This window comes from Carassius carassius, chromosome 14 (genome assembly GCF_963082965.1).
Source record: "Carassius carassius chromosome 14, fCarCar2.1, whole genome shotgun sequence".
Lineage (NCBI taxonomy): Eukaryota > Metazoa > Chordata > Actinopteri > Cypriniformes > Cyprinidae > Carassius > Carassius carassius.
This window is the reverse complement of record NC_081768.1, coordinates 29380676-29407359: the sequence shown is the minus strand read 5'-3', so window position 1 is coordinate 29407359 and position 26684 is coordinate 29380676. Positions and strand designations below refer to the sequence as shown.

Below are 26684 nucleotides of genomic sequence, written 5' to 3'. Positions count from 1 at the left end.
GAATGAAAAAACAACAATAAATTTGACATTGGCAGGCAGTAGCCTATGATGTAAACAATAAAGCGACTGTGGGCATAAAAGAACACCTGCAGAATACATCATCCTCTTCTCTGTCTTCAAGCCTTGTGTACGGCAGCACATGTGTTTAACTCATGAGAGAGAAGGATGTGCTCACAGTTTGCATTTGCAGAACTACTAAAACAGAGGTCTGTACTCAAGTTTTTGTCAGCGTTTGCATGAGCGTGTTCACTTCTCAGGGGAGTTTAACAAGCTTAATGCGATGGATTCATCGTGGTTTCAGTTCTTGCCTGATTCTTGAGGGAATTTATTACTTGAACAGAGTGTGTTCGGCTCTCAAAGGAGATATAGCCATGCTGCGAGATGTGATAGCATTGATAATGCCTGTATGCCTGATTCTCTTTGAGAATTTAGCGCCTCTCACCCAGGTTTCATGTCTCGTAGCTGCTGAGGCAGTTAATCAGTCCAATCATGGGGATTGTAGGCAGGGAATGGAAGGAATCTGACAAGGAGTGCTCTCTCTTTTGGAATTACATTTTTTTGAGTTATTAGGCTCTTGTTTGAGACTCCATCCTCTCAGCCCGGGAACGTGTATTTAGGTTAACCTCGTTTTCTGATATGCCGAGCACTCTGCTCCCTAGTATTTTTGTTTTGCACTTATTTCAGGTTGTGAGGCTCTCTATGAGCAGCTGATCAGCTGATTTTAAGCCTGCTGATATCACAGTTCCTAGTGCTCTATCAACAGAGCTCTATGGTTGTTAGGTTGTTAAGCTGTTGTGGGCCTCCTTGATAAGTCGCTCTTCAAGTCAAGCTTTTGAGTACCCCCCCCCCCCCCCCCCCCCCTCACCGGAGGGCCTTTGTAGAGATAATGACATTTAAGAGCATGGTTAGTACTCCTAGATTAGTACTCTAGCTTTTGAGTTGTTCTGCAGTGTACTCCGCTCCCTAGAGCTCCACTTAGACAGTACTATTAGTATGTAGGCTATCGTGGGCCTCACTAACTGTGTCTAGAGTTGAGTGTAGTCAGGCCTCCTCTCGTTTTAGAGAGTCATTATGCTGAGACCTCCACTCCTAAGAGCTCCTCAACTAGGTTTGGGTGTTGTTAGGCTTTTTCTTGCTTAAGAGAGTCATCCTGCTAAAGCCTCTGCTCTTCAGAGCTCCATCTTTGGCAGTGATAGGAGTTGTAGGCTCTTTCTATTTGAGCCTCACTACCTGCCTCTGGTGCTGAGTGTAGCTAGATCTCCTTTTGGTTTAGAAAGTTGTTATGCGAAGACCTCCCCTCTTAAGAGCTTAAGATCTTTTTTGAGCCTCGCTAACTGTCTCTAGCGCTGAGTGTAGTCAGGTCTCCTCTCATTTTAGAAAGTCATCATGCTGAGGCCTCTACTCTTAAGAGCTCCCCTACCAGGGTTGAGTGTTGTTATTCTTCCTCTCATTTAAGAGAGTCATCCTGCTGAAGCCTCCACTCTTCCGAGCTCCGTCATGGGCAGTGATATGAGTTGGTAGGCTCTTTCTATTTGAGCCTCACTACCTGACTTTGGCGCTGAGTGTGCCTAGGTCTACTCTTGGTTTAGAGAGCTATTATGTTGAGGCCTCCACTCTTAAGAGCTCCTAAACTAGAATAGAGTAGGTTTCCTATTGTTTAAGAAAGTAAATCATGCTGAAGCCTCTGCTCTCCAAAGCTCCGCTTAGACAGTACTATTGGTATGTGGGCTCCTTTTTCTGAGCCTCACTAACTGTCTCTAATGCTGAGTGTAGTCAGGTCTCCTCTCATTCTAGTGTTGTTAGGCTTCTTCTCGCTTATGAGAGTCATCCTGCCGAAGCCTCCACTCTTCAGAGCTCTGTCTTTGACAGTAATATGAGTTTTAAGGCCCTTTCTTTCGAGCCTCACTAACTGCCTCTGGCGTTGAGTGTAGCTAGGTCTCCTCTCACCTTGGGAGTCATTATGCTGAGACCTCCACTCTAAGAGTTCCATACTCTGGTGGAAGAGTTAGTCTATGATGATTGGAGCTTGAGCCTGCCCATAAAGCCTAATGTTCGAGTTTCTTTTCGAAAGGGAACGTCTTGGTTTCCCGAGAATAGGGAATGAGATGCTGTGTCCTTGTGCCATGCTTCAGGCTTTCCTTCCTGCATCTCTTTCAGACAAAGAAGTGGATGACATATTCTGCAGGTGCTATTTTATGCCCGCAGTCATAGTTTTATGTCATAGACATGCATAACCTGAGACGTTTTGAATTAAACTACTTTCTGTTTCCTTTGGTTTTGGCTTTTTTTTACTTCTTGAGACTGCAATTTTTTTATTTCATAATTTCCTAAGTTGTTCCATATAAGCCTGACATTGTAGCATTACTGTAACATCTCTTCATCACACTTTTAACATAATCCTTAAACTGAAAATCTTCAAAAAACTGAATTATTTAATTTCCAGTAATTGAAATTCAGTCTCCTGAATTTGTTTCCCAAGTTCCTCAGATGTTAACCAAAAGTCAATACTAGATTTAGATTTATCTTATATAATAGATTTTGCCATCAATTATAGCTTTGGCACAGACTTGTTTGCGCGCAGCTTCAATTTGAGGCCAAAGTCTGTTACAATTTTCTGGACTAAATATATTCTGATCCATTGAAACTCTTCCACAGGTGCTCCTTGGCTGATCTCACCATAGACCTCAAGATGACCAGTCAAAACTTCTTTGTGCTTTTCTTCCAAACACAATGAACCAGTGTTGTAGTCGAGTCACCAACTGTCGAGTCCGAGTTGAGTCTCGAGTCCCAGTGTTCGAGTCCGAGTCCAAGTCCGAGTCACCAAAGAAGAGTCAGAGTCGAGTACAAGTCGAGTCACCATTACCAGAGTTCAGACCGAGTCGAGTCTTGAGTCCCATATTGGAAAAAATTTTAAGTTTTTTGAGGAAACAATAGCAACCAACTGAGTTGACAGGCATTGAAATCCATTATATGAAGAAAACATACTGAAATGTTTTCCTTAAAAAACATAATTTAAGAAAAAACGCCATGGATATCCTGGATGGCATTGGGAGGAGTAAATGATTAGGAAATTTTCACTTTTGTGTGAACTAATCCTTTAACACTGTATTACAGATATACACTCGGCGAAAATAAGAAACGTGCATTTTACAGGACACTGTATTTTAAAGATACTTAAAACATAAAAATCAATACAATATGCCGAGAGAGTGAGAGAGAGAGAGAGAGAATGAGAGAGAGAGAGCGTTTGTGTGCGTTCAAGTGAATGTGTGTGTGTGACAGCACGCGACTGGTCAGAAAGCAACTTGTAACGATAAGGGCCGTTCACATATCGCGTCTTTTGCGCGCTCAAGTTCATTATTTCCAATGTAAGCGTATGCGCGCTCATAATGGAAGCGACGCGCTCGTTTTTTCCAGGCGCGTCCGCACCGCATCGAGTTAAAAACATCTCAACTTTTCAGAATGCCGCAAGCACACCGCGGGTCATGTGACAAGAACTAACCAATCATCTTCATCCTTTCCCGCAAGTGCCCGAATGCTTAAAAGTAAAGTGTAAGTAAAGTGAGTGACGTCAGTGAGTGTGTTGTCAAGCAAAGAGAGCGAGTGGTAGCATTGTCTGTGAGGGAAAAGAATAGATCCCGCCCGGTCTTGGGCACGAAACAGGAAAAGTGTAACACCTTATATAATTTTTTTAAATAACATTGACTCCTAAATCTAAAATATCTTAAACTGTGTTCCAAAAATAAACGGAGGTCTTACGGGTTTGGAGCAACATGAGGGTAATTTATTAATTGCAAATTGTGCGAACTAACCCTTTAATGTCCACCTAAGTTAAGTTGTCTGATTTGTTTGTCAGACAAAATGGCATATACAGCATTATGATTGGTCAGATCGCTTGTCAATCAAATTCCCTTCATAGGGTCAATTGTAGTACCATGTGCAACTCAGCATGTTAGTAAGGAGTGGTTACGTGCTCATTTTGAGTTCCACTCTAAAGGGAACTTATGTGGATCACAGTTGAGAATATACACAAAACAATCCTCATGAATTGGCATTAGAATGGCATCATAATCCAAAACATTAATGGTCTAAAAAATAGGCTTTGTTGTCTTTATGTAGAATTTCCACCTTTTCTTTACTTTTATTACCCAGCCATGTTTCTGACAGACGTTTTGAGGTTTACACATTTGGACAAAGGAGGTGTAAGCATAATTGGTGCATTATAAACACATGCCCTACTTTAGCCAAGTATCATAGTGCTTACCTCTTCATGATGTTGAGAACACTGATGGGCAGATAACAGAGCGCAAACACAAACAGCACCACCATCAGCATGCGTGCTGTCTTCCGTCGAGCTTTAACCTGTTTGATCTCCGCTGAAACGGTGCTGCTTCTCACCTTCACTGATTCTCCCAAGCCTACAGCATGGGCGGAACACTGCAGCGGCTTCCATTTCCTTTGAAGCACTGATGATGCTCCAGGAATCTGTTCAGGGATAAAGCACTGTGTGTTATGGTGCAATAATTCTGAGCCATTAATCTATGTCTATATAGTCACATTTTCAGCAATGTATATAAAAAAAATAAAGACTTTGTGCAGCTGGTAACAAAATCAAACCTAGTACTACCAAATCCATAACATATTTAAAGTTAAATTCCACCTCAGTTACAATGCTGTATTAGCATGCACATATATTTTCATTCATGAATGCAGTTAAAATGCCGTTAACATTAAGTGTTAAGTCAAAAACACTGACATACCTGTTGACACCAGAGTTTGTGACAGATCTGAATGTATGCCAGGACCATCAAACACAAAGGAGCTAAATAAGTGACAATAAAGAAGCAGGTGTGGTACACTTTAGGGTAGATTTCATCTGCAGAAAAAAAGAATCAAACAACAACAACAATGTAAAAACAATGTATAATAAGAATGCTGTACTGACCATTCAGCAACCATTATTTCTACTAGAATCTAATCACTCAGTGGAGACTTAGACTTTCTTGAACATTCAAACTGAATGTCACAGTCTTGGGGCCTCTTTTATAAACGTTGCCTATGCACAAAATAGGCATAGAAATTGCGTACACATTTTTTTATACACATATCGGGATTTATAAAAAACAAACTTACCGTAAATATGTACGCACAGTACGGACATTATAAACCATGTGTACAAACTCTTTTTCAGGGAGTGAGAAAATTAATGAAGTAAACAACGACTTTAAACTCTGTTTTCATGTCGATATAAACATTTACATTAAATATTCCACTCGGATTAAAAGAGATTAACACTGAAATTATATAATTTTAAATACAACATAATTGTATAATTTCATTAACAATAAACAATTTACCTGTGACATGTAATTTTTATTAAAGCGAAGAGTGCTTAATAATTAACAATCTGTTAAAGATAATTAATGTTTAAATTAAACTACAGACCACATGTTATGAGAAATATTTTAGCGAGAACAATGATCAATGATGTGTACTTACTGCGATATTATGGCGGACACTGTTGGATTACTGTACAACCAGTACAGAGGTGTTAATGTCATGTAAAGTCATCTCTACTACATTATGACAAATTCCACTATATTTGAAGGACATAACTAGGAGAAAATGGTAAGATTTGCATGTTTCCTTTTTAAAATATGATTATCTTATCAGCAAAACTGCATACATTTAATTTGAAATAATCTGAATTCTATTTGGCCAGTGTAAAAGAATGAGATCATCTAAAATATCTGTGAACTATTTGAAACCATTTTGTTTTTATGGATTTTTTCATGTACTTATTCTAAAACTTAGCAGGGAAACTATTTCCCTACTGTCTCTGTGTTAAACATGGTGTAGCAGAAATGACTCGAACCAGACAAATTAAAGAGTCGATCAGGGCTGTGTTTGAAACACCAGCCGAATTCCTCAGGAAGTCATAAAACATTCTGTGCCACAAGTCCCAAGCAAGATAACCAACCAACCAAAGCTTTCACAGAACAGTTTTCAACATTAACACCACTAGAACAATTATTGACAATTTCAATTCAGAGAAGAGATTTGTCAAATTTGTTGTTCGTAATTGAAATGCAACGCTGGACATCACATGTAAACCCATGAGAGTTAAAGACTTCCATTGACTTCCCCCCACCTAACAGAACCAGACTGAAATTCCTAAGGGGGAAGGGGGCTTTGAACCTCTGGTCTCCACAGAAGTCTTTGTCAAGAGAATGGCAAATAAACTGTCTTTTGTACATATATATGGACCAGAATGAACTCAAAAAGACTTCTAAATGAATCAGTCCATCGCTTAACTCCATATTCATTTATATGTAACCCAAACATTTGACTATCATGTTATAATCACTTATGGTGTATGTCTTTTAATAACTATGGGATAACTTAAGGATTCATAATCATGTTTGGTATGTTTGTGATGGAAAATGCTTGCTTGAAATAGTCCTGACAATCAAATATTTCTCAAATGTATCATAAATATGTTATAGGAATCATGTCCAAAATTATACCCTGCAAGAGCGGGAAAATTCGGACCACATGCTTGGTAAGATAAACATATGATTTATGATACCCCCGAGCCAAGACTATATCTGATTGGTCAAGACAACTTTTGAGGTGTGGCCAACAGGCCAGTTTAAATACCCAGGACACCATAAAATCTTGCTTTTAGTTGTTTCTGTTACTAGTCATGCCAGCTTTTAGTCTCTAGCGTTTAGCTTCTGCTATTAGTCATGCCAGCTTTTAGCTTTGCTTCTTAGCTTTAGCTTTTAGCCATGCTGTTTGTCATCATTGTTCTTTGAGCGCGGTTCCAGCGTGCTTTAGCCTGCATGTCTGCTGCTACTTAGCCACGATGAGAAGAAACACAACCTAGTCTCGTCAAACTTTACTTCTTTTCTTTCTTTTCCGTTTGAGAGTTTCGTGTTCTGAGTTAAGTTTTGTAACGCCGTCTGACCTCGTCTGCGCGTTCAACTTCAACCAGAGCACACAACTCTGCACCTTCAGCCAACGCCACACCACGGGCCTTCTCAAGACGTCACTTCAGTGACTACTGAACTTCCAGCGAATCAGCGACAACTTTACACAGGCAATGTACCTTCAGACATTTGTGCTGGTGTATCTCCCTTCAACCTCCAATTCTATTTTCAAATCTTCTTTTCATTCTCTACATCCCAACCTCCATCCCTCCCTCCCCGCATCTTGCAACACACCCCAACATCCTTGCAACATCCTTTCATCCCAACATCAGCTGTTTACAGGATTATGGCCCTGTGTTTCTAATTATCTCCAACAAATCTGACATCCACCATGTCATATTGTTGCTCAAATAGCATTATTAAACCGCAGCTAACACCACCACCAGCAATGCGGTACCTCAGGTGGATGACCACACAGCTAACAACAGCATCACCACTACAGTGCCTCAGCAGTCGAGTCAGCAGTTAAAAACAGCACCACCATGGCAGCGCCTCAGGTGAAAGATCATACAGCTTCAACAGCACCACCACGGCAGCGCCTCAGGTGAAACAATCATACAGCTACAACAGCACTGCCAGCAGCACCTCAGGTGAAACGATCATTCAGCTACAATAGCACCGCCACCAGCGCCTCAGGTGAAATGATCATACAGCTACAACAGCACCGCCAACAGCGCCTCAGGTGAAATGATCCTTCAGCTACAGCAGCACCGTCAGCAGCGCCTCAGGTGAACGATCACACAGCTACAACAGCACCGTCAGCAGCGCCTCAGGTGAAACAATCACACAGCTACAACAGCACCACCACCAGTGCCTCAGGTAAAACGATCATTCAGCTACAACAGCACTGCCACCAGCGCCTCAGGTGAAGTGATCATACAGCTATAACAGCACCGTCAGCAACGCCTCAGGTGAAACGATCACACAGCTACAACAGCACCGTCAATAGCGCCTCAGGTGAAATGATCACACAGCTACAACAGCACCGCCACCAGCACCTCAGGTGAAGCAATCACACAGCTACAACAGCACCGCCAGCAGCGCCTCAGGTAAAATGATCATTCAGCTACAACAGCACTGCCACCAGCGCCTCAGGTGAAGCGATCATACAGCTACAACAGCACCGTCAGCAGCGCCTCAGGTGAAACGATCACACAGCTACAACAGCACCGTCAGCAGCGCCTCAGGTGAAACGATCACACAGCTACAACAGCACCGCCACTGCCGCTAACAACAGCACTGTTATCTTATTCAGGCTAGATCAGTCGGTGTGAACGCGCAGTCCTAAGTGCATGTCTAAGACTGCTGACTGTTTAAATAGAAACCAGGAAGCTTCTAATGGCATCTGCAGTGACGTGCTGACTTACTGTTAGGCTCTTTCATTCAGAAGGTGGGGCTTCCTGTGATTAAGCAACCTATTGAGCATTGCATGTTCTATAGTGTTTGCTCACACAGACCAGCTGGTCTCCTTCAACCTACAATTCTATGTCCAAACCTCTTTCCGTTCTCCACTGCCACTGTCAGGGCTGCCTCTTGTGTACAGGCACCTTCACACCTGAGCATTCTGTGATGGAGCCATGCGAGAAAGTCCTGCTCTCATAACCCTACGACACCAGCAGACTGACTTGCAAAGCACCTCCCCACTCCTATCAAGAACCAGACATAGTCGACAGGCCACTAGCAGAAGAGGCTGAATTAAATCAACTTATCTTCTCTCCATGAAACTCTCATTCCAATCATTAACCATATCACAACCACAGAATACTCATTCACTTAGCAAGCCATGGAGCTGGCTGACCAAAGCCGATACCACTAAATGCCATGCCTTGCCTATCCATCATGAATCCGGTTAGGCTTCTGGGATGGTGCCATTAATTCATCGTGAGCCTCATTCGTTTGCAGAAGCAGCCAAGGATGTCTCGCTCCCGAAGCTACAAAGGATACTTACTAACAACCACAGTCTCCTTACGTTCTTCACCTCCTCGAAGACTTCATTGTCACGTCTGGTGATACAAGAAAAACGGAGAGATCCAAGTGCAGGTATGTGACTTTATTTAAAGGGCAAATCCAAAGGGTAAACAGTCCAGGCATGAGTCGAAACCAAAAACATCCATCCAAACATAAACCAAACAAGAAGACAAGGCAAGGCAAGGCAAGGCAAGGCAAGGGCAAGAACTGACGGACATGAATTAACATTAACATTAAACAAGGACTCCGGACTCACAGACTCAGACAGACCAGGTATAAATACACGGAAGGATAAAGGGGAAACAGGAGACAGGTGGGGAACAATCAATTAACTAAACAAGGAGGAAGGTGACCAAATAAGGGAACAGGAAGTGATAAGGTGACAGACACCGTGAGAAAGGAGGACATCTAGTGGAAACCCAGGGACACAACCCAGACACTGTGACAGAACCCCCCCCTCTACGGAGCGGCTCCCAGACGCTCCACGACAGACACAAAACAGACCAGGAGGGAGGCGGACAGGTGGAGGCTCAGGGGGAGGGACGAAGGGCCAGAAAAGAAAAACATGGGGAACAGGCACCAGAATGTAACACAACACAGAAAGACCAGGAGGGAGGAGGACTAGAGGAGGTTCAGGGGGAGGGGCGGAGGGCCAGACTAACAGAAAGGGACAGGGACAGACATTAACACAAAAACAAAAGGAAAAAACAACATGAAGCCCCCCAGGGCGGAGCAGAAGACCACCACACCTTTGTGGTCAAGGCCAGAGTCCTCCAGGACGGAGCGGAAGACCACCACAACCGTGTAGTCAGGGCAAGCGCCCCCCAGGGCGGAGCAGAAGTCCACCATGTCCGTGTGGTCAGAGCGGAAGCCCCCCAGGGCGGAGCAGAAGACCACCACGTCCGTGTGGTCAGAGCGGAAGCCCCCCAGGTCGGAGCAGAGGACCACCACGTCCCCGTGGTCAGAGCGGAAGCCCCCCAGGGCGGAGCAGAGGACCACCACGTCCTCGTGGTCGACGCCAGAGTCCCCCAGGGCGGAGAGGAAGACCAACACAACCGTGTAGTCAGGGCAAGCGTCCCCCAGGGCGGAGCAGAAGACCACCATGTCCGTGTGGTCAGAGCGGAAGCCCCCCAGGGCGGAGCAGATGACCACCACGTCCTCGTGGTCGACATCGGAGTCCCCCAGGGCGGAGCAGATGACCACCACGCCCCTGTGGTCGATGTCGGAGTCCAACAGGGTGGAGCAGAAGGCCACCCAGTGACTTGACCTGACTCTGAAAGGTCCACGATGACTAGCCTTGTCTCAGGAAAGTCCATGGTACCTAGCCCTGGCTCTGGAAGGTCATCAGTGACTGGCCCTGACTCTGGATGGTCATCGGTGACTAGTCCTGACTCTGGAGGGTCATCGGTGACTAGCCCTAACTCTGGAAGGTCAACGGTGACTAACCCTGAATCTGGAGGGTCCACAAGCACCTGACTAGCCTCTGAAAGGTCAACTGGAACCTCACTCGACTCTGAAAATTCAACAGTCACCTGACTCGACTCTGGAAGGTCAACAGGAACTTGACTTGACTCTGGAGAGTCAATGGGCACCTGACTTGGCTTAGGACTGCCTGTGGAGACGTGAGACACTTCGGCTTCAGGCAGCGCCTCTGGAATGGCCTTGGTAACGGCCTCGGGCACCGCATCGGGAGCGGCCTCGGGCACCGCATCGGGAACGGCCTCGGCCTCCGGAACGGCAACGGACACTGCCTCGGCATCAGACACCACCTCGGCCTCCGGAACGCATCGGACACCACCTCGGCCTCCGGAACAGCATCGATCACCACCTCTGCCTCCGGAACAGCATCGAGCACCGCCTCGGCATCGGGCACTGCATCGGCCTCCGGAACAGCATCGGGCACCGCCTCGGCCTCCGGAACAGCATCGGGCACCGCCTCGACATCGGGCACTGCCTCGGCATCGGGCACCGCCTCGGCCTCCGGAACGGCATCGGGCACCGCCTCGGCCTCCGGAACAGCATCGGGCACCGCCTCGGCATCGGGCACCACCTCAGCCTCCGGAACAGCATCGGGCACCGCCTCGGCCTCCGGAACAGCATCGGGCACCGCCTCGGGAACGTCCTCCGGGCTTTGAGGAACGGAAGACGCCTGTCTCCTCCTCCTCCGCCCTCTATGATGGCGAGTCGGTGACACCTTGTCTGGAGACTCAGGCGTTGAGTTGGCCATCTTGTGCTGTGGCTCCAAGCTGGCGGCCATCTTGTGCTGTGGCGCTGGGCTGGCGGCCATCTTGTGCTGTGGCTCTGGGCTGGCAGCCATCTTGTGCTGTGGCGCTGGGCTGGCGGCCATCTTGTGCTGTGGCGCTGGGCTGGCGGCCATCTTGTGCTGTGGCGCTGGGCTGGCGGCCATCTTGTGCTGAGGCGATGGCTCAGGAGCCATGACGTTAACCGTCTTGGGAATCTCTAGGATCTTGGACAGTGTAGCGAAATAATCCAAGAATGAGTCAGCAGCCTTCTTGGGCGTTGGCGCTGAGCTGGCGGCCATCTTGCACCGTGGCGCTGGACTCGCGGCAATCATGGGCTCTGATCCATCCCACACGAGCCCCGGGTCGAAGGGAGGCCATGGTTGAGAGCGGTGCTGAATCTCCTCTCGACCACTCCCTCCTCGGCGACCTCCCCTGGTCCCTCGGAAAACCACCAGGCAAGTTCCCTCAAATCCGTTCCTCTCCCGCTCTGTGGCTGGGGAGGAGACGTAAGCAGACATACCGCTGGATCTTCGCTTTGACGGAGTCCTTCTGTCACGTCTGGTGATACAAGAAAAACGGAGAGATCCAAGTGCAGGTATGTGACTTTATTTAAAGGGCAAATCCAAAGGGTAAACAGTCCAGGCATGAGTCGAAACCAAAAACATCCATCCAAACATAAACCAAACAAGAAGACAAGGCAAGGCAAGGCAAGGGCAAGAACTGACGGACATGAATTAACATTAACATTAAACAAGGACTCCGTCACACAGACTCAGCCAGACCAGGTAAAAATACACAGAAGGATAAAGGGGAAACAGGAGACAGGTGGGGAACAATCAATTAACTAAACAAGGAGGAAGGTGACCAAATAAGGGAACAGGAAGTGATAAGGTGACAGACACCGTGAGAAAGGAGGACATATAGTGGAAACCCAGGGACACAACCCAGACACTGTGACATTCATAATGAGGATATCCAAACTAATCTACATCTCTCATCCGGCTGCATCCAACTGTATATGAACAGCCTCCAGAATTCAGTTCCTACAATGCACAGTCAAGAGCAGTCGCCACAGCATTATGAAACGTATCCCATAGTCATAACAGCCATCCTTGGGGGTTTGTGCAGTAGAAATTGAAACCATAAGCAGGGGATGATTATGTTTGGTAGTTATGCAATTCATGCATAGGCCCACTTAATCTACTCAACAACAATTCCTCCTCCAAGCAACTCCTTTACCACGACTCCTTAATCTCGTAAACTGACTCTTCGTCTCGTTTCCCATTTCAGAAGTTAGACTTGGCTCCAGAATTAAAATGCATCTCTCACCGGTCATACCACAGACCAAACACCAAAAAGGCTTATTTGGTTAACCATTTAACACCTGAACTATTCAGCCTCTGCATCCTCTCTGTGTGAACAGGCATTCCGAGCTCACACTTAACTCAATATTTTTGATGCATTTGATGCATTCTGGGAGCTCTCTGACCCTCTATATACAACAATGTAAATCCTGGAACACACCAAGCCAACGTCGACGAAATAGTGGTGACATAAACAGACCGCGACGTCAGCTCATGTCTGCAGCATCTGAGTCCGAAGTTGCCCTGACATACCAAGCTGATGCTCGACACCCAATGGCCAAGTAGCCAATAAGAATGATCAGATGGCCCAACTGACCAACGAGCTCTGACACCAATTCAACATGTTGAATCAGCGGAAAAAATGCAGACGAGGACCAACTTCAGCTGACGGTGCAGAACAACCCACATAGCAAATGGACTTGGCCCAAATGTGGCCTCAAGCTGGCACTGCTGGCCTCCTGTCGGCAATGGCATGTACCCTTTGGCAAACAATATGAGGGCTGATTGTTGGTGGGAGGAGTGTGGCCCAGATCAGTCTAGTGATACAGTATGTGGCCTAAATCAGGCTATGACATGGCAGCATATTATGTGACCCATGATAAACAAGATAAATACAAAATTGCATGATAATGGTTAAATGATCAAATACATTTTTTATGAAGTGTAGTATTGATTATAGTCTTTGAAATGGCAAGTCAAAACAGAATGAAACATTATCATTTCAAAATGAAGCAAATCAGTAAATCAGTCAACTGCATAAAATGATCATGAAAGTATTTTATTTTTATTTTAATCCTGTATCTAGGTGATGCTTGTTGTGAGGAACAGATCCAAATTCAAACCGCATTCATCGGCGATATGCATCTCCTTCCTCTGTAACTATAGTAACAATAAAAAAAATTGCCGTTAAGAAGTTTTACAAGTTTAACAGTGGCGTTATCGAATGCTCATTGGCTCTCGGTGGTTTCGTCATAGATTGTGACGTGTTTATGGTGATGCGTGTTTTGAATAAGAAACACTCGCCTTGACGAAGTGGATCGGGATAGTATTTTCAGTGTTTAACAACTTAAATTATGCCTTGCTCCTCACATTACTATTATATTCTGCCAGAGAGGATTGCAACTGAAATGTATCTTCATTTTGGATTACTGTGGTACTGCTCTTTGACACATCTGCAAAATTCTTATGATTAAGTTACATATTGAGCATCGCGTTAGTTCAGTCAGGCCACGTTAGTCACGCTTGCATCAGCCGACAGTCAGCTGTTCCTGACGTGTACCAATCCAGTCTTGACACCTATCACATGTGGTCTATTTAAATTCCCATTCTTCAGTGTTTCTTCCAACGCATCGCTGCTTGCAATTAAGGGTTAAAGGGTTGAGAACAGGGTTAAATGAGAAAAGCATTCTCGTGTAAGCATTTCAATGGGTGTTCGCTGTATTTAGCGGCGAAATCTCAATGTACTGGTGTTTATTTCTAAAGTTGATGTCACATTGGCTGTGTGAGTGTTTCAGATGCAGCAGCTTCAAAAGCACGCATTAATCACTATCCAGACACCACACATATGTTGGGCCGATGTCGACCTGATCTACAAAATTCCATCGGCACGATATTTGCTAATAGGGAAGATGTCGCTGCGACATCGGCCTCTAATAGGAAATGCTCTCTGAGCGATGCTGGGACGATGCATCCTGACCGCTCTGCGTGGACGCGGTTCACCGGCATTTTGCTCATTGTTACGGACCACCCGCGGCTACTGCCGCTGGTTTAAAATAAAACAATACACACCACTCTCAAGAACAGATGCAGCGCCTCAGGTGAATCGATCACACAGCTACAACAGCACCGTCAGCAGCGCCTCAGGTGAAACGATCACACAGCTACAACAGCACCGCCACTGCCGCTAACAACAGGACTGTTATCTTATTCAGGCTAGATCAGTCGGTGTGAACGCGCAGTCCTAAGTGCATGTCTAAGACTGCTGACTGTTTAAATAGAAACCAGGAAGCTTCTAATGGCATCTGCAGTGACGTGCTGACTTACTGTTAGGCTCTTTCATTCAGAAGGTGGGGCTTCCTGTGATTAAGCAACCTATTGAGCATTGCATGTTCTATAGTGTTTGCTCACACAGACCAGCTGGTCTCCTTCAACCTACAATTCTATTTCCAAACCTCTTTCCGTTCTCCACTGCCACTGTCAGGGCTGCCTCTCGTGTACAGGCACCTTCACACCTGAGCATTCTGTGATGGAGCCATGCGAGAAAGTCCTGCTCTCATAACCCTACGACACCAGCAGACTGACTTGCAAAGCACCTCCCCACTCCTATCAAGAACCAGACATAGTCGACAGGCCACTAGCAGAAGAGGCTGAATTAAATCAACTTATCTTCTCTCCATGAAACTCTCATTCCAATCATTAACCATATCACAACCACAGAATACTCATTCACTTAGCAAGCCATGGAGCTGGCTGACCAAAGCCGATACCACTAAATGCCATGCCTTGCCTATCCATCATGAATCCGGTTAGGCTTCTGGGATGGTGCCATTAATTCATCGTGAGCCTCATTCGTTTGCAGAAGCAGCCAAGGATGTCTCGCTCCCGAAGCTACAAAGGATACTTACTAACAACCACAGTCTCCTTACGTTCTTCACCTCCTCGAAGACTTCATTGTCACGTCTGGTGATACAAGAAAAACGGAGAGATCCAAGTGCAGGTATGTGACTTTATTTAAAGGGCAAATCCAAAGGGTAAACAGTCCAGGCATGAGTCGAAACCAAAAACATCCATCCAAACATAAACCAAACAAGAAGACAAGGCAAGGCAAGGCAAGGCAAGGCAAGGCAAGGCAAGGCAAGGGCAAGAACTGACGGACATGAATTAACATTAACATTAAACAAGGACTCCGGACTCACAGACTCAGACAGACCAGGTATAAATACACGGAAGGATAAAGGGGAAACAGGAGACAGGTGGGGAACAATCAATTAACTAAACAAGGAGGAAGGTGACCAAATAAGGGAACAGGAAGTGATAAGGTGACAGACACCGTGAGAAAGGAGGACATCTAGTGGAAACCCAGGGACACAACCCAGACACTGTGACAGAACCCCCCCCTCTACGGAGCGGCTCCCAGACGCTCCACGACAGACACAAAACAGACCAGGAGGGAGGCGGACAGGTGGAGGCTCAGGGGGAGGGACGAAGGGCCAGAAAAGAAAAACATGGGGAACAGGCACCAGAATGTAACACAACACAGAAAGACCAGGAGGGAGGAGGACTAGAGGAGGTTCAGGGGGAGGGGCGGAGGGCCAGACTAACAGAAAGGGACAGGGACAGACATTAACACAAAAACAAAAGGAAAAAACAACATGAAGCCCCCCAGGGCGGAGCAGAAGACCACCACACCTTTGTGGTCAAGGCCAGAGTCCTCCAGGACGGAGCGGAAGACCACCACAACCGTGTAGTCAGGGCAAGCGCCCCCCAGGGCGGAGCAGAAGTCCACCATGTCCGTGTGGTCAGAGCGGAAGCCCCCCAGGGCGGAGCAGAAGACCACCACGTCCGTGTGGTCAGAGCGGAAGCCCCCCAGGTCGGAGCAGAGGACCACCACGTCCCCGTGGTCAGAGCGGAAGCCCCCCAGGGCGGAGCAGAGGACCACCACGTCCTCGTGGTCGACGCCAGAGTCCCCCAGGGCGGAGAGGAAGACCAACACAACCGTGTAGTCAGGGCAAGCGTCCCCCAGGGCGGAGCAGAAGACCACCATGTCCGTGTGGTCAGAGCGGAAGCCCCCCAGGGCGGAGCAGATGACCACCACGCCCCTGTGGTCGATGTCGGAGTCCAACAGGGTGGAGCAGAAGGCCACCCAGTGACTTGACCTGACTCTGAAAGGTCCACGATGACTAGCCTTGTCTCAGGAAAGTCCATGGTACCTAGCCCTGGCTCTGGAAGGTCATCAGTGACTGGCCCTGACTCTGGATGGTCATCGGTGACTAGTCCTGACTCTGGAGGGTCATCGGTGACTAGCCCTAACTCTGGAAGGTCAACGGTGACTAACCCTGAATCTGGAGGGTCCACAAGCACCTGACTAGCCTCTGAAAGGTCAACTGGAACCTCACTCGACTCTGAAAATTCAACAGTCACCTGACTCGAATCTGGAAGGTCAACAGGAACTTGACTTGACTCTGGAGAGTCAATGGGCACCTGACTTGGCTTAGGACTGCCTGTGGAGACGTGAGACACTTCGGCTTCAGGCAGCGCCTCTGGAATGGCCTTGGTAACGGCCTCGGGCACCGCATCGGGAGCGGCCTCGGGCACCGCATCGGGAACGGCCTCGGCCTCCGGAACGGCAACGGACACTGCCTCGGCATCAGACACCACCTCGGCCTCCGGAACGCATCGGACACCACCTCGGCCTCCGGAACAGCATCGATCACCACCTCTGCCTCCGGAACAGCATCGAGCACCGCCTCGGCATCGGGCACTGCATCGGCCTCCGGAACAGCATCGGGCACCGCCTCGGCCTCCGGAACAGCATCGGGCACCGCCTCGACATCGGGCACTGCCTCGGCATCGGGCACCGCCTCGGCCTCCGGAACGGCATCGGGCACCGCCTCGGCCTCCGGAACAGCATCGGGCACCGCCTCGGCATCGGGCACCACCTCAGCCTCCGGAACAGCATCGGGCACCGCCTCGGCCTCCGGAACAGCATCGGGCACCGCCTCGGGAACGTCCTCCGGGCTTTGAGGAACGGAAGACGCCTGTCTCCTCCTCCTCCGCCCTCTATGATGGCGAGTCGGTGACACCTTGTCTGGAGACTCAGGCGTTGAGTTGGCCATCTTGTGCTGTGGCTCCAAGCTGGCGGCCATCTTGTGCTGTGGCGCTGGGCTGGCGGCCATCTTGTGCTGTGGCTCTGGGCTGGCAGCCATCTTGTGCTGTGGCGCTGGGCTGGCGGCCATCTTGTGCTGTGGCGCTGGGCTGGCGGCCATCTTGTGCTGTGGCGCTGGGCTGGCGGCCATCTTGTGCTGAGGCGATGGCTCAGCAGCCATGACGTTAACCGTCTTGGGAATCTCTAGGATCTTGGACAGTGTAGCGAAATAATCCAAGAATGAGTCAGCAGCCTTCTTGGGCGTTGGCGCTGAGCTGGCGGCCATCTTGCACCGTGGCGCTGGACTCGCGGCAATCATGGGCTCTGATCCATCCCACACGAGCCCCGGGTCGAAGGGAGGCCATGGTTGAGAGCGGTGCTGAATCTCCTCTCGACCACTCCCTCCTCGGCGACCTCCCCTGGTCCCTCGGAAAACCACCAGGCAAGTTCCCTCAAATCCGTTCCTCTCCCGCTCTGTGGCTGGGGAGGAGACGTAAGCAGACATACCGCTGGATCTTCGCTTTGACGGAGTCCTTCTGTCACGTCTGGTGATACAAGAAAAACGGAGAGATCCAAGTGCAGGTATGTGACTTTATTTAAAGGGCAAATCCAAAGGGTAAACAGTCCAGGCATGAGTCGAAACCAAAAACATCCATCCAAACATAAACCAAACAAGAAGACAAGGCAAGGCAAGGCAAGGGCAAGAACTGACGGACATGAATTAACATTAACATTAAACAAGGACTCCGTCACACAGACTCAGCCAGACCAGGTAAAAATACACAGAAGGATAAAGGGGAAACAGGAGACAGGTGGGGAACAATCAATTAACTAAACAAGGAGGAAGGTGACCAAATAAGGGAACAGGAAGTGATAAGGTGACAGACACCGTGAGAAAGGAGGACATATAGTGGAAACCCAGGGACACAACCCAGACACTGTGACATTCATAATGAGGATATCCAAACTAATCTACATCTCTCATCCGGCTGCATCCAACTGTATATGAACAGCCTCCAGAATTCAGTTCCTACAATGCACAGTCAAGAGCAGTCGCCACAGCATTATGAAACGTATCCCATAGTCATAACAGCCATCCTTGGGGGTTTGTGCAGTAGAAATTGAAACCATAAGCAGGGGATGATTATGTTTGGTAGTTATGCAATTCATGCATAGGCCCACTTAATCTACTCAACAACAATTCCTCCTCCAAGCAACTCCTTTACCACGACTCCTTAATCTCGTAAACTGACTCTTCGTCTCGTTTCCCATTTCAGAAGTTAGACTTGGCTCCAGAATTAAAATGCATCTCTCACCGGTCATACCACAGACCAAACACCAAAAAGGCTTATTTGGTTAACCATTTAACACCTGAACTATTCAGCCTCTGCATCCTCTCTGTGTGAACAGGCATTCCGAGCTCACACTTAACTCAATATTTTTGATGCATTTGATGCATTCTGGGAGCTCTCTGACCCTCTATATACAACAATGTAAATCCTGGAACACACCAAGCCAACGTCGACGAAATAGTGGTGACATAAACAGACCGCGACGTCAGCTCATGTCTGCAGCATCTGAGTCCGAAGTTGCCCTGACATACCAAGCTGATGCTCGACACCCAATGGCCAAGTAGCCAATAAGAATGATCAGATGGCCCAACTGACCAACGAGCTCTGACACCAATTCAACATGTTGAATCAGCGGAAAAAATGCAGACGAGGACCAACTTCAGCTGACGGTGCAGAACAACCCACATAGCAAATGGACTTGGCCCAAATGTGGCCTCAAGCTGGCACTGCTGGCCTCCTGTCGGCAATGGCATGTACCCTTTGGCAAACAATATGAGGGCTGATTGTTGGTGGGAGGAGTGTGGCCCAGATCAGTCTAGTGATACAGTATGTGGCCTAAATCAGGCTATGACATGGCAGCATATTATGTGACCCATGATAAACAAGATAAATACAAAATTGCATGATAATGGTTAAATGATCAAATACATTTTTTATGAAGTGTAGTATTGATTATAGTCTTTGAAATGGCAAGTCAAAACAGAATGAAACATTATCATTTCAAAATGAAGCAAATCAGTAAATCAGTCAACTGCATAAAATGATCATGAAAGTATTTTATTTTTATTTTAATCCTGTATCTAGGTGATGCTTGTTGTGAGGAACAGATCCAAATTCAAACCGCATTCATCGGCGATATGCATCTCCTTCCTCTGTAACTATAGTAACAATAAAAAAAATTGCCGTTAAGAAGTTTTACAAGTTTAACAGTGGCGTTATCGAATGCTCATTGGCTCTCGGTGGTTTCGTCATAGATTGTGACGTGTTTATGGTGATGCGTGTTTTGAATAAGAAACACTCGCCTTGACGAAGTGGATCGGGATAGTATTTTCAGTGTTTAACAACTTAAATTATGCCTTGCTCCTCACATTACTATTATATTCTGCCAGAGAGGATTGCAACTGAAATGTATCTTCATTTTGGATTACTGTGGTACTGCTCTTTGACACATCTGCAAAATTCTTATGATTAAGTTACATATTGAGCATCGCGTTAGTTCAGTCAGGCCACATTAGTCACGCTTGCATCAGCCGACAGTCAGCTGTTCCTGACGTGTACCAATCCAGTCTTGACACCTATCACATGTGGTCTATTTAAATTCCCATTCTTCAGTGTTTCTTCCAACGCATCGCTGCTTGCAATTAAGGGTTAAAGGGTTGAGAACAGGGTTAAATGAGAAAAGCATTCTCGTGTAAGCATTTCAATGGGTGTTCGCTGTATTTAGCGGCGAAATCTCAATGTACTGGTGTTTATTTCTAAAGTTGATGTCACATTGGCTGTGTGAGTGTTTCAGATGCAGCAGCTTCAAAAGAACGCATTAATCACTATCCAGACACCACACATATGTTGGGCCGATGTCGACCTGATCTACAAAATTCCATCGGCACGATATTTGCTAATAGGGAAGATGTCGCTGCGACACCGGCCTCTAATAGGAAATGCTCTCTGAGCGATGCTGGGACGATGCATCCTGACCGCTCTGCGTGGACGCGGTTCACCGGCATTTTGCTCATTGTTACGGACCACCCGCGGCTACTGCCGCTGGTTTATAATAAAACAATACACACCACTCTCAAGAACAGATGCAACTTTATTAATATTTTCGTTTATTTCATATTACATGTACAATACATTAACATTTACCAGATGCTTTGATCAAAAGTGGATAATTCGGGATTATTTGTAGTCCTTTGAAAATTAACCATGATTTTACTACAGCTTTTGCAGTAAAGCCATAGTAAAAACAAAATCAACCATAGTTTTACTACAATCACCATGGTTTAACTATGACTGTTGCAGTAAAACCATAGTAACTACAAAAATAACCATTACTACAGTACTTGCATGTTTAAATGTTGTATGAGTATAGCACTTTTTTACAATACTTATTTCAAAGAAGGTTTACAGAAAATGCATGTTTCAAGGTTACAGTTTAAAAAGCCAGAGGTGACAGACTCACTGGGGAAGACCATTTACTAGTTCATAATAAAAAGTCATGTTTTCAGTGCTGTCAGCATCGCAGGCTAACTTTATGCCAAAAACATTTTAAAAAGAGTTACATAAACAAAATAAAACCAGGCAAAACAATAATTAAGCAATTAAAATATTTTAAATTGCATGATAAAAATTCTAAAATATTTTTTGATAAAATCTTACTAAACAAGTCTCTAGTTTTGTGTTCAGTTAACATTAACATTATCTTTCAACATTTTTAAAGGGTAAGTTAAAAAATTTTCAATCCATTTTGTATTGTTGGTAACATTTGTAAAAGAACAATGTTTATTCTTTCTCCAAGATACCGTTTATTTGCCAGCAAAACAGCATGTTTTCATATAGATGCTGCATTGTGTCATTTTGTCAAAACTCGTCATTTCAGTTTGCATCATCCTGCAGAGTGCTGCTCACAAATAAAAGGGGACATGTAAGTACACATAACTCAGAGAGAGTAAATATTGTTCATTTACAGATATAAGAGACGTTGCAATAAAGCAGGTTGAAAATCTTCAAATTTACTCTTATAGGCAAAATAAGGATAATATTTGTGTTGCGTGTTCAATGTTTTGTGTGTTCATGTACAGTTGTCGTCGTCTGTAGTCTTTTCAATGGAGGGACTGAGAGCTATCGGACTAAATCTAAAATATCTTAGACAATTAGTGGGGCTCACACAAAAAAAAGGAGCCTAAAAACCAATAGTTCTGTCTAAGCGGAGCGATGAAGAGCAGAGGCATCAGCAGAATAACTCTCTTAGACAAGAGGAAGCCTAACAACACCCAACCTAGCTGAGGAGCTCTTAAGACTGGAGGTCTCAACATAACTACTCTAAAACGAGAGGAGACCCGACTACTAAACGCTAGACACAATTAGTTAGGCTCACAATAGAGCCTACATACTAATAGTTCTGTCTAAGCAGAGCTCTAGGAAGCACTGAGAGGATGAGGAGGCTCAGAGGAAATTCAAACAAGAGCCTATCAACAACCAAAAAAATTGTGCCTTTTTTTTTTTTTTTACCATTTCAAGAGCATCCTCCAATAATATAGAAACCCACATTATACAATGTTCCTATTCAGTAAAAACTAGGACAAAAAGGAATTCTGGAAGAAAAAGCATTCCTCTATAGATTCCTTCCATGCCCCGCCTACAATCCCTGTGATCGACCTGGTTAACTGCATCGGCAGCCACGAGACCCGAAACGCGGGTGAGAGGCACTTCATTCTCGAAGAGAATAATGCATTCTCAATGCAATCACATACCGCAGCGTGGCTATCTCTCATCCGAGAGCTGTACACACTCTGTTCAAACACTTAATTTCCCCAAGAATCAGGCATAACAGAAAACCGCTGCGAATGCATCGCATTAAGCTTGTTCCACTCCCCCAAGAGGCGAACGTATGGAGCACCTAAAGGGACCTTTGCAAAAAAATAAAAACACTGACTTTCGCGTTCGCATGAGAAACTATGGCGTGCTCACGAGAAACTATGACGTGCGCACGAGAAACATTCGCGTGCTCACAAGACACTTTTGCGTGAGCACGAGAAGCTATGGCTTTCACTAGTGTGACTTATTTGACAACTAGCCGTCACAATTTCCGTTTTATGCATTTTGATTGAGCATAATTTTTAATGTGAGGGTGAGAGTGTTTAGTACAGAATTTTTCAAAAGATCTCAACATAGAAGATTTTGTTGATTTTTTTGAGGTCACGAGATATTTCTCAAGATTCAATTGAGAAAATAAAAAAGGATAAGGTAAATTGTTACAGTTAGGCTATAATTAATATGCATGCTTTTGTTGCCAATGTATTTATAGCTGACATTTCCTTTTACATCAACATAAGTGTTATTGCAACTATGACCGAAGACGAACTTGGAAAATATATTGTTAGATAAGTGGATCATCCTACAGTTAGAGCATTTTGACGTCAAAGCCTCGAACCACCAAGTCCACTGCACTGCAGAGATTAAGGGACAAGATCTAAAAAAGAGGCAGTACATCAGCAAATGACGATGGTTTATTAAGCAAACTTTCAGGTATCGGCAACAAACATGCATCTAAAGAGACCAGATGACTGGAAATTGGGTGGCTTCATTTTTATAAAGGAGAAAACATGTTTGAGTATCCATGTTTGTAAAAATTGTTAGATGTCAGCAATACATTGTCTGTATTTAAGTATAATAATCAATAAAATTACCCCAACTGTGTTAACATCTTTATGTATTCAGTGCATTTGATGCTTATTAAATTATATCAAGGGAGGAAAAAAAATTCTGCATACAAGTCTAAAGTAATCATTCACAAGAGCAGCCTGAGAAAACATTGACAACAATTGAATGAAAAATGTTGACAGAGGATGCTGATAACTGCTCAATGCACATTCATATGCACCCAAATATTACAATTCTCTCATTAATAACTCACCCTCATGTCGTTCCAAACCCGTGAGACCTCTGTTTATCTTTGGAACACAATTTAAGATATTTTAGATTTAGTCCGAGATCTCTCAGTCCCTCCATTGAAAGTGTGTGTACGGTATACTGTCCTTGTCCAGAAAGGTAAGAAAAACATCATCAAAGTAGTCCATGTGACATCAGAGGGTCAGTTAGAATTTGTTGAAGCATCGAAAATACATTTTGGTCAAAAAACGTGTTTTCCGGTGTGCCCAATAACAAAGAAAACACGTCAGCAGCATCAGATGAACGGAGGTCTCACAGGTTTGGAACTACATGAGGGTGAGTTAATAATGACAGAATTTTAACATTTGGGTGAACTAACCCTTTGAGTATTTTAGAGACAATTACTTTTCCTGAAAACTGTTGCCTAAATATTTACATAATGCATACAAAGTGCACCTTTAAACTGCTATACAAGCCTTTGGAAATGTATATTGTAACATCATAGTACTTCTTTAGCAATAGCATTTGGGCATCGGATATCCTGTAAATAAAAAATGCCACCAACCCCTCTAGTTATTTTCAGTCTGAGCACAGGTTACAATAAAGTCAGTATTGCATTCCTTAGATGCAAGTATAAGTCTATTGCTTGATAGGAGTCCTTTGGAAACTCAAAGTTTGCCTCAGTCATAACAGAATTACAAATGTCATAGACATCACTGTCACAAGGTATAGATGAACGAAATGTGCATTCTGTGTTGCACAGCTGTAGGTCTCCTGGGTCTGCTGGTGACATGTAGTTCTCTGTTCTGTAGAGCTCTGAGAATAAGTACATGACAATGGGTCTACCGCTCGGCACTCTGTCGTTTTTTGATGGTCTTATTACATGCACATCCCACACACGTGCAGTTTCATCCAATTCATCCTGCAATTAAATAAATAAATATAAACAAAGGTTTGCAATAAAGTTATTCAACCTGCAATTGGGAGTGTACTTTTTTTAGTCTCTAGATCATCAATATCCATAAACACCAAGTTTCATTTAGGTCTTCATTAATGTGACTTTTAATATAAATGTAATATTTTGTAAGCAAATGGTGTTGAGAAAAAAGTACCCCCAAAACAGCATACATTTATAATTATAACCCCACAATTCCATGACTGACTTAGAATTTAAGGGATAGATCATCCAAAACATGTTTTTCCAAACCTGAATGAGTTCCTTTCTTCTGTTGAACACAAAATAAGATATTGTGAAGAATGCTGGTAACCAAGTAGTTTTTCTTACTATGGAAGTCGGTGTCTACCATCAGCTGTTTCGTTGTCAGCATGAAGGTAAGGAGCTCATCCAGGTTTGGAACAACGTATTTGGAATTAAAGGGATAGTTCATGCAAGTCACACTCATGCACTTGGGGAGGTTAGTTTGACCCCACACAGTAAATGATCACCTGTATAAAACAATATACACTTTTGATGATGCAGATTATGAAATTTTCACAAATAGGCATTTTTTTTTATAATGTGAATTTTTATTACACAATTATTTACTTAAAAGGTTTGTTTTTACTTCAGTAAACTAAGAATTGTTACATTAATTCAATAAAAACTCTAAAATAAAATGAATAAATTGCAAGTTATGGATGATAACATGGACTCGTGATACTTTTGGTAAATGAGTTCCAAAGCAATGCTTTATAGGTAAATTATGCTGTGCAGTGTGCACTAGGCCTACATCGTTAACTTTTAAGACAAAACTCACCTGGATAATTCTCAAGAAATAGAAACGGATGAGCTTTTTATCCAAAAATCCCCCATCGAACAATCCTCTCTCCTTCAGGTCAGTGAACAAAGAGATGAAAAATTCCATGTATTCTTTCCTGAGGAATCCCCACCAACTCTCTATTCGCTGATTGGCTGTGCTTGCACCTTCCATGTAGCTGTCAATGTTGGAGTCTGGCAGAATGTTGCGTCTGAGCAAACGCTGGAAGTCTCTCACGTGCCCGTTCTCTGTTCCAAAGTCACCTCTCATGATCCGAGGACAGCCACCTGAACTCTTCATTGTTTCCACGTAGTATCCTCCGATGACCTTCGGGTCACTGCTGGTTGTGAATGCATTACGCCAAATGATCTTCCTTGAAAAGCTATTCAAGGGCAGGCTCTAAGATGGTTTAGATCCTACCTGTCCTATCGCTACCATTTTATTTATTTTAATGGGGAGTCTTCTCATTTATCACCAGTAAAATATGGAGTGCCACAAGGATCTGTCCTAGGTCCTCTTCTATTTTCAATATACATGCTGCCCCTTAGTAATATTATTAGAAAATACGCTATTAGTTTCCACTGTTACGCTGGTGATACTCAACTATATATCTCAACGAGACCAGATGAAACTTCTAAATTATCTAAGCTAACAGAGTGTGTTAAAAATGTAAAATATTGGATGTTTAATTTTCTCCTATTAAATTCGGATAAGACAGTACACAGAATCTAGTAGACTACAGTTTGCAATTAGACGGATGTACTGTTACTTCCTCTACAGTCAAAAACCTGGGTGTTATATTAGACAGAAGCTTGTCTTTTGAAAACTATATTTCCCAAGTTACAAGAACTGGATTCTTCCATCTTAGAAACATTGCCAAGCTACGAAACATGTTACCTGTTTCTGATGCAGAAAAGCTAGTTCATGCATTCATGACCTCTAGACTGGACTATTGTAATGCACTTCTAGGTGGTTGTCCTGCATCTTCAATAAACAAGCTACAGGTAGTCCAAAATACAGTGGCTAGAGTCCTTACCAGGTCAAGAAAATATGATCATATTACCCAAATTTTACAGTCTCTGCACTGGCTACTTATTAAGTTCTGTATAAGTTAAAAATTATTATTACTTACCTATAAGGCCCTAAGTGGTTTGGCTCCTGCGTAACTAACTAGCCTTCTACCAAGCTACAATCCATCAAGCTCCCTAAGGTCACAAAACTCTGGACTTTTGGTGGTTCCTAGGATAGCAAAGTCCACTAAAGGTAGAGCTTTTTCGCATTTGGCTCCCAAACTCTGGAATAGCCTTCCTGATAATGTTCAGGGTTCAGACACACTCTCTCTGTTTAAATGTAGATTAAAAACACATCTCTTTCGCCAAGCATTCGAATAATGCATCTCATAATTTGTGACTGCAGTTGTATCTGATCAAATGCGCATTATTATTCTTTAGCTTGGGTTAAACATAAATTTTACTTTTTTAGCAGCTACGCTAATTATGTCTCTATTTGTTTCTCTATTTTGCCACGGGATTTACA

General features: G+C 44.7%; 1 protein-coding gene across 1 annotated transcript in view; it reads right to left on the bottom strand.

The window, feature by feature from the left end:
- Positions 1-26684, bottom strand: part of hcrtr2 (hypocretin (orexin) receptor 2) — a 92253-nt gene that overhangs the window by 18404 nt on the left and 47165 nt on the right. Inside the window, exons 4-5 of the mRNA XM_059566823.1 lie at positions 4761-4876; positions 4265-4485 (exon numbers count right to left, since the gene is read on the bottom strand). Coding sequence (XP_059422806.1) covers positions 4265-4485; positions 4761-4876 — 337 coding nt within the window. The remainder of the gene's footprint in view (positions 1-4264; positions 4486-4760; positions 4877-26684) is intronic.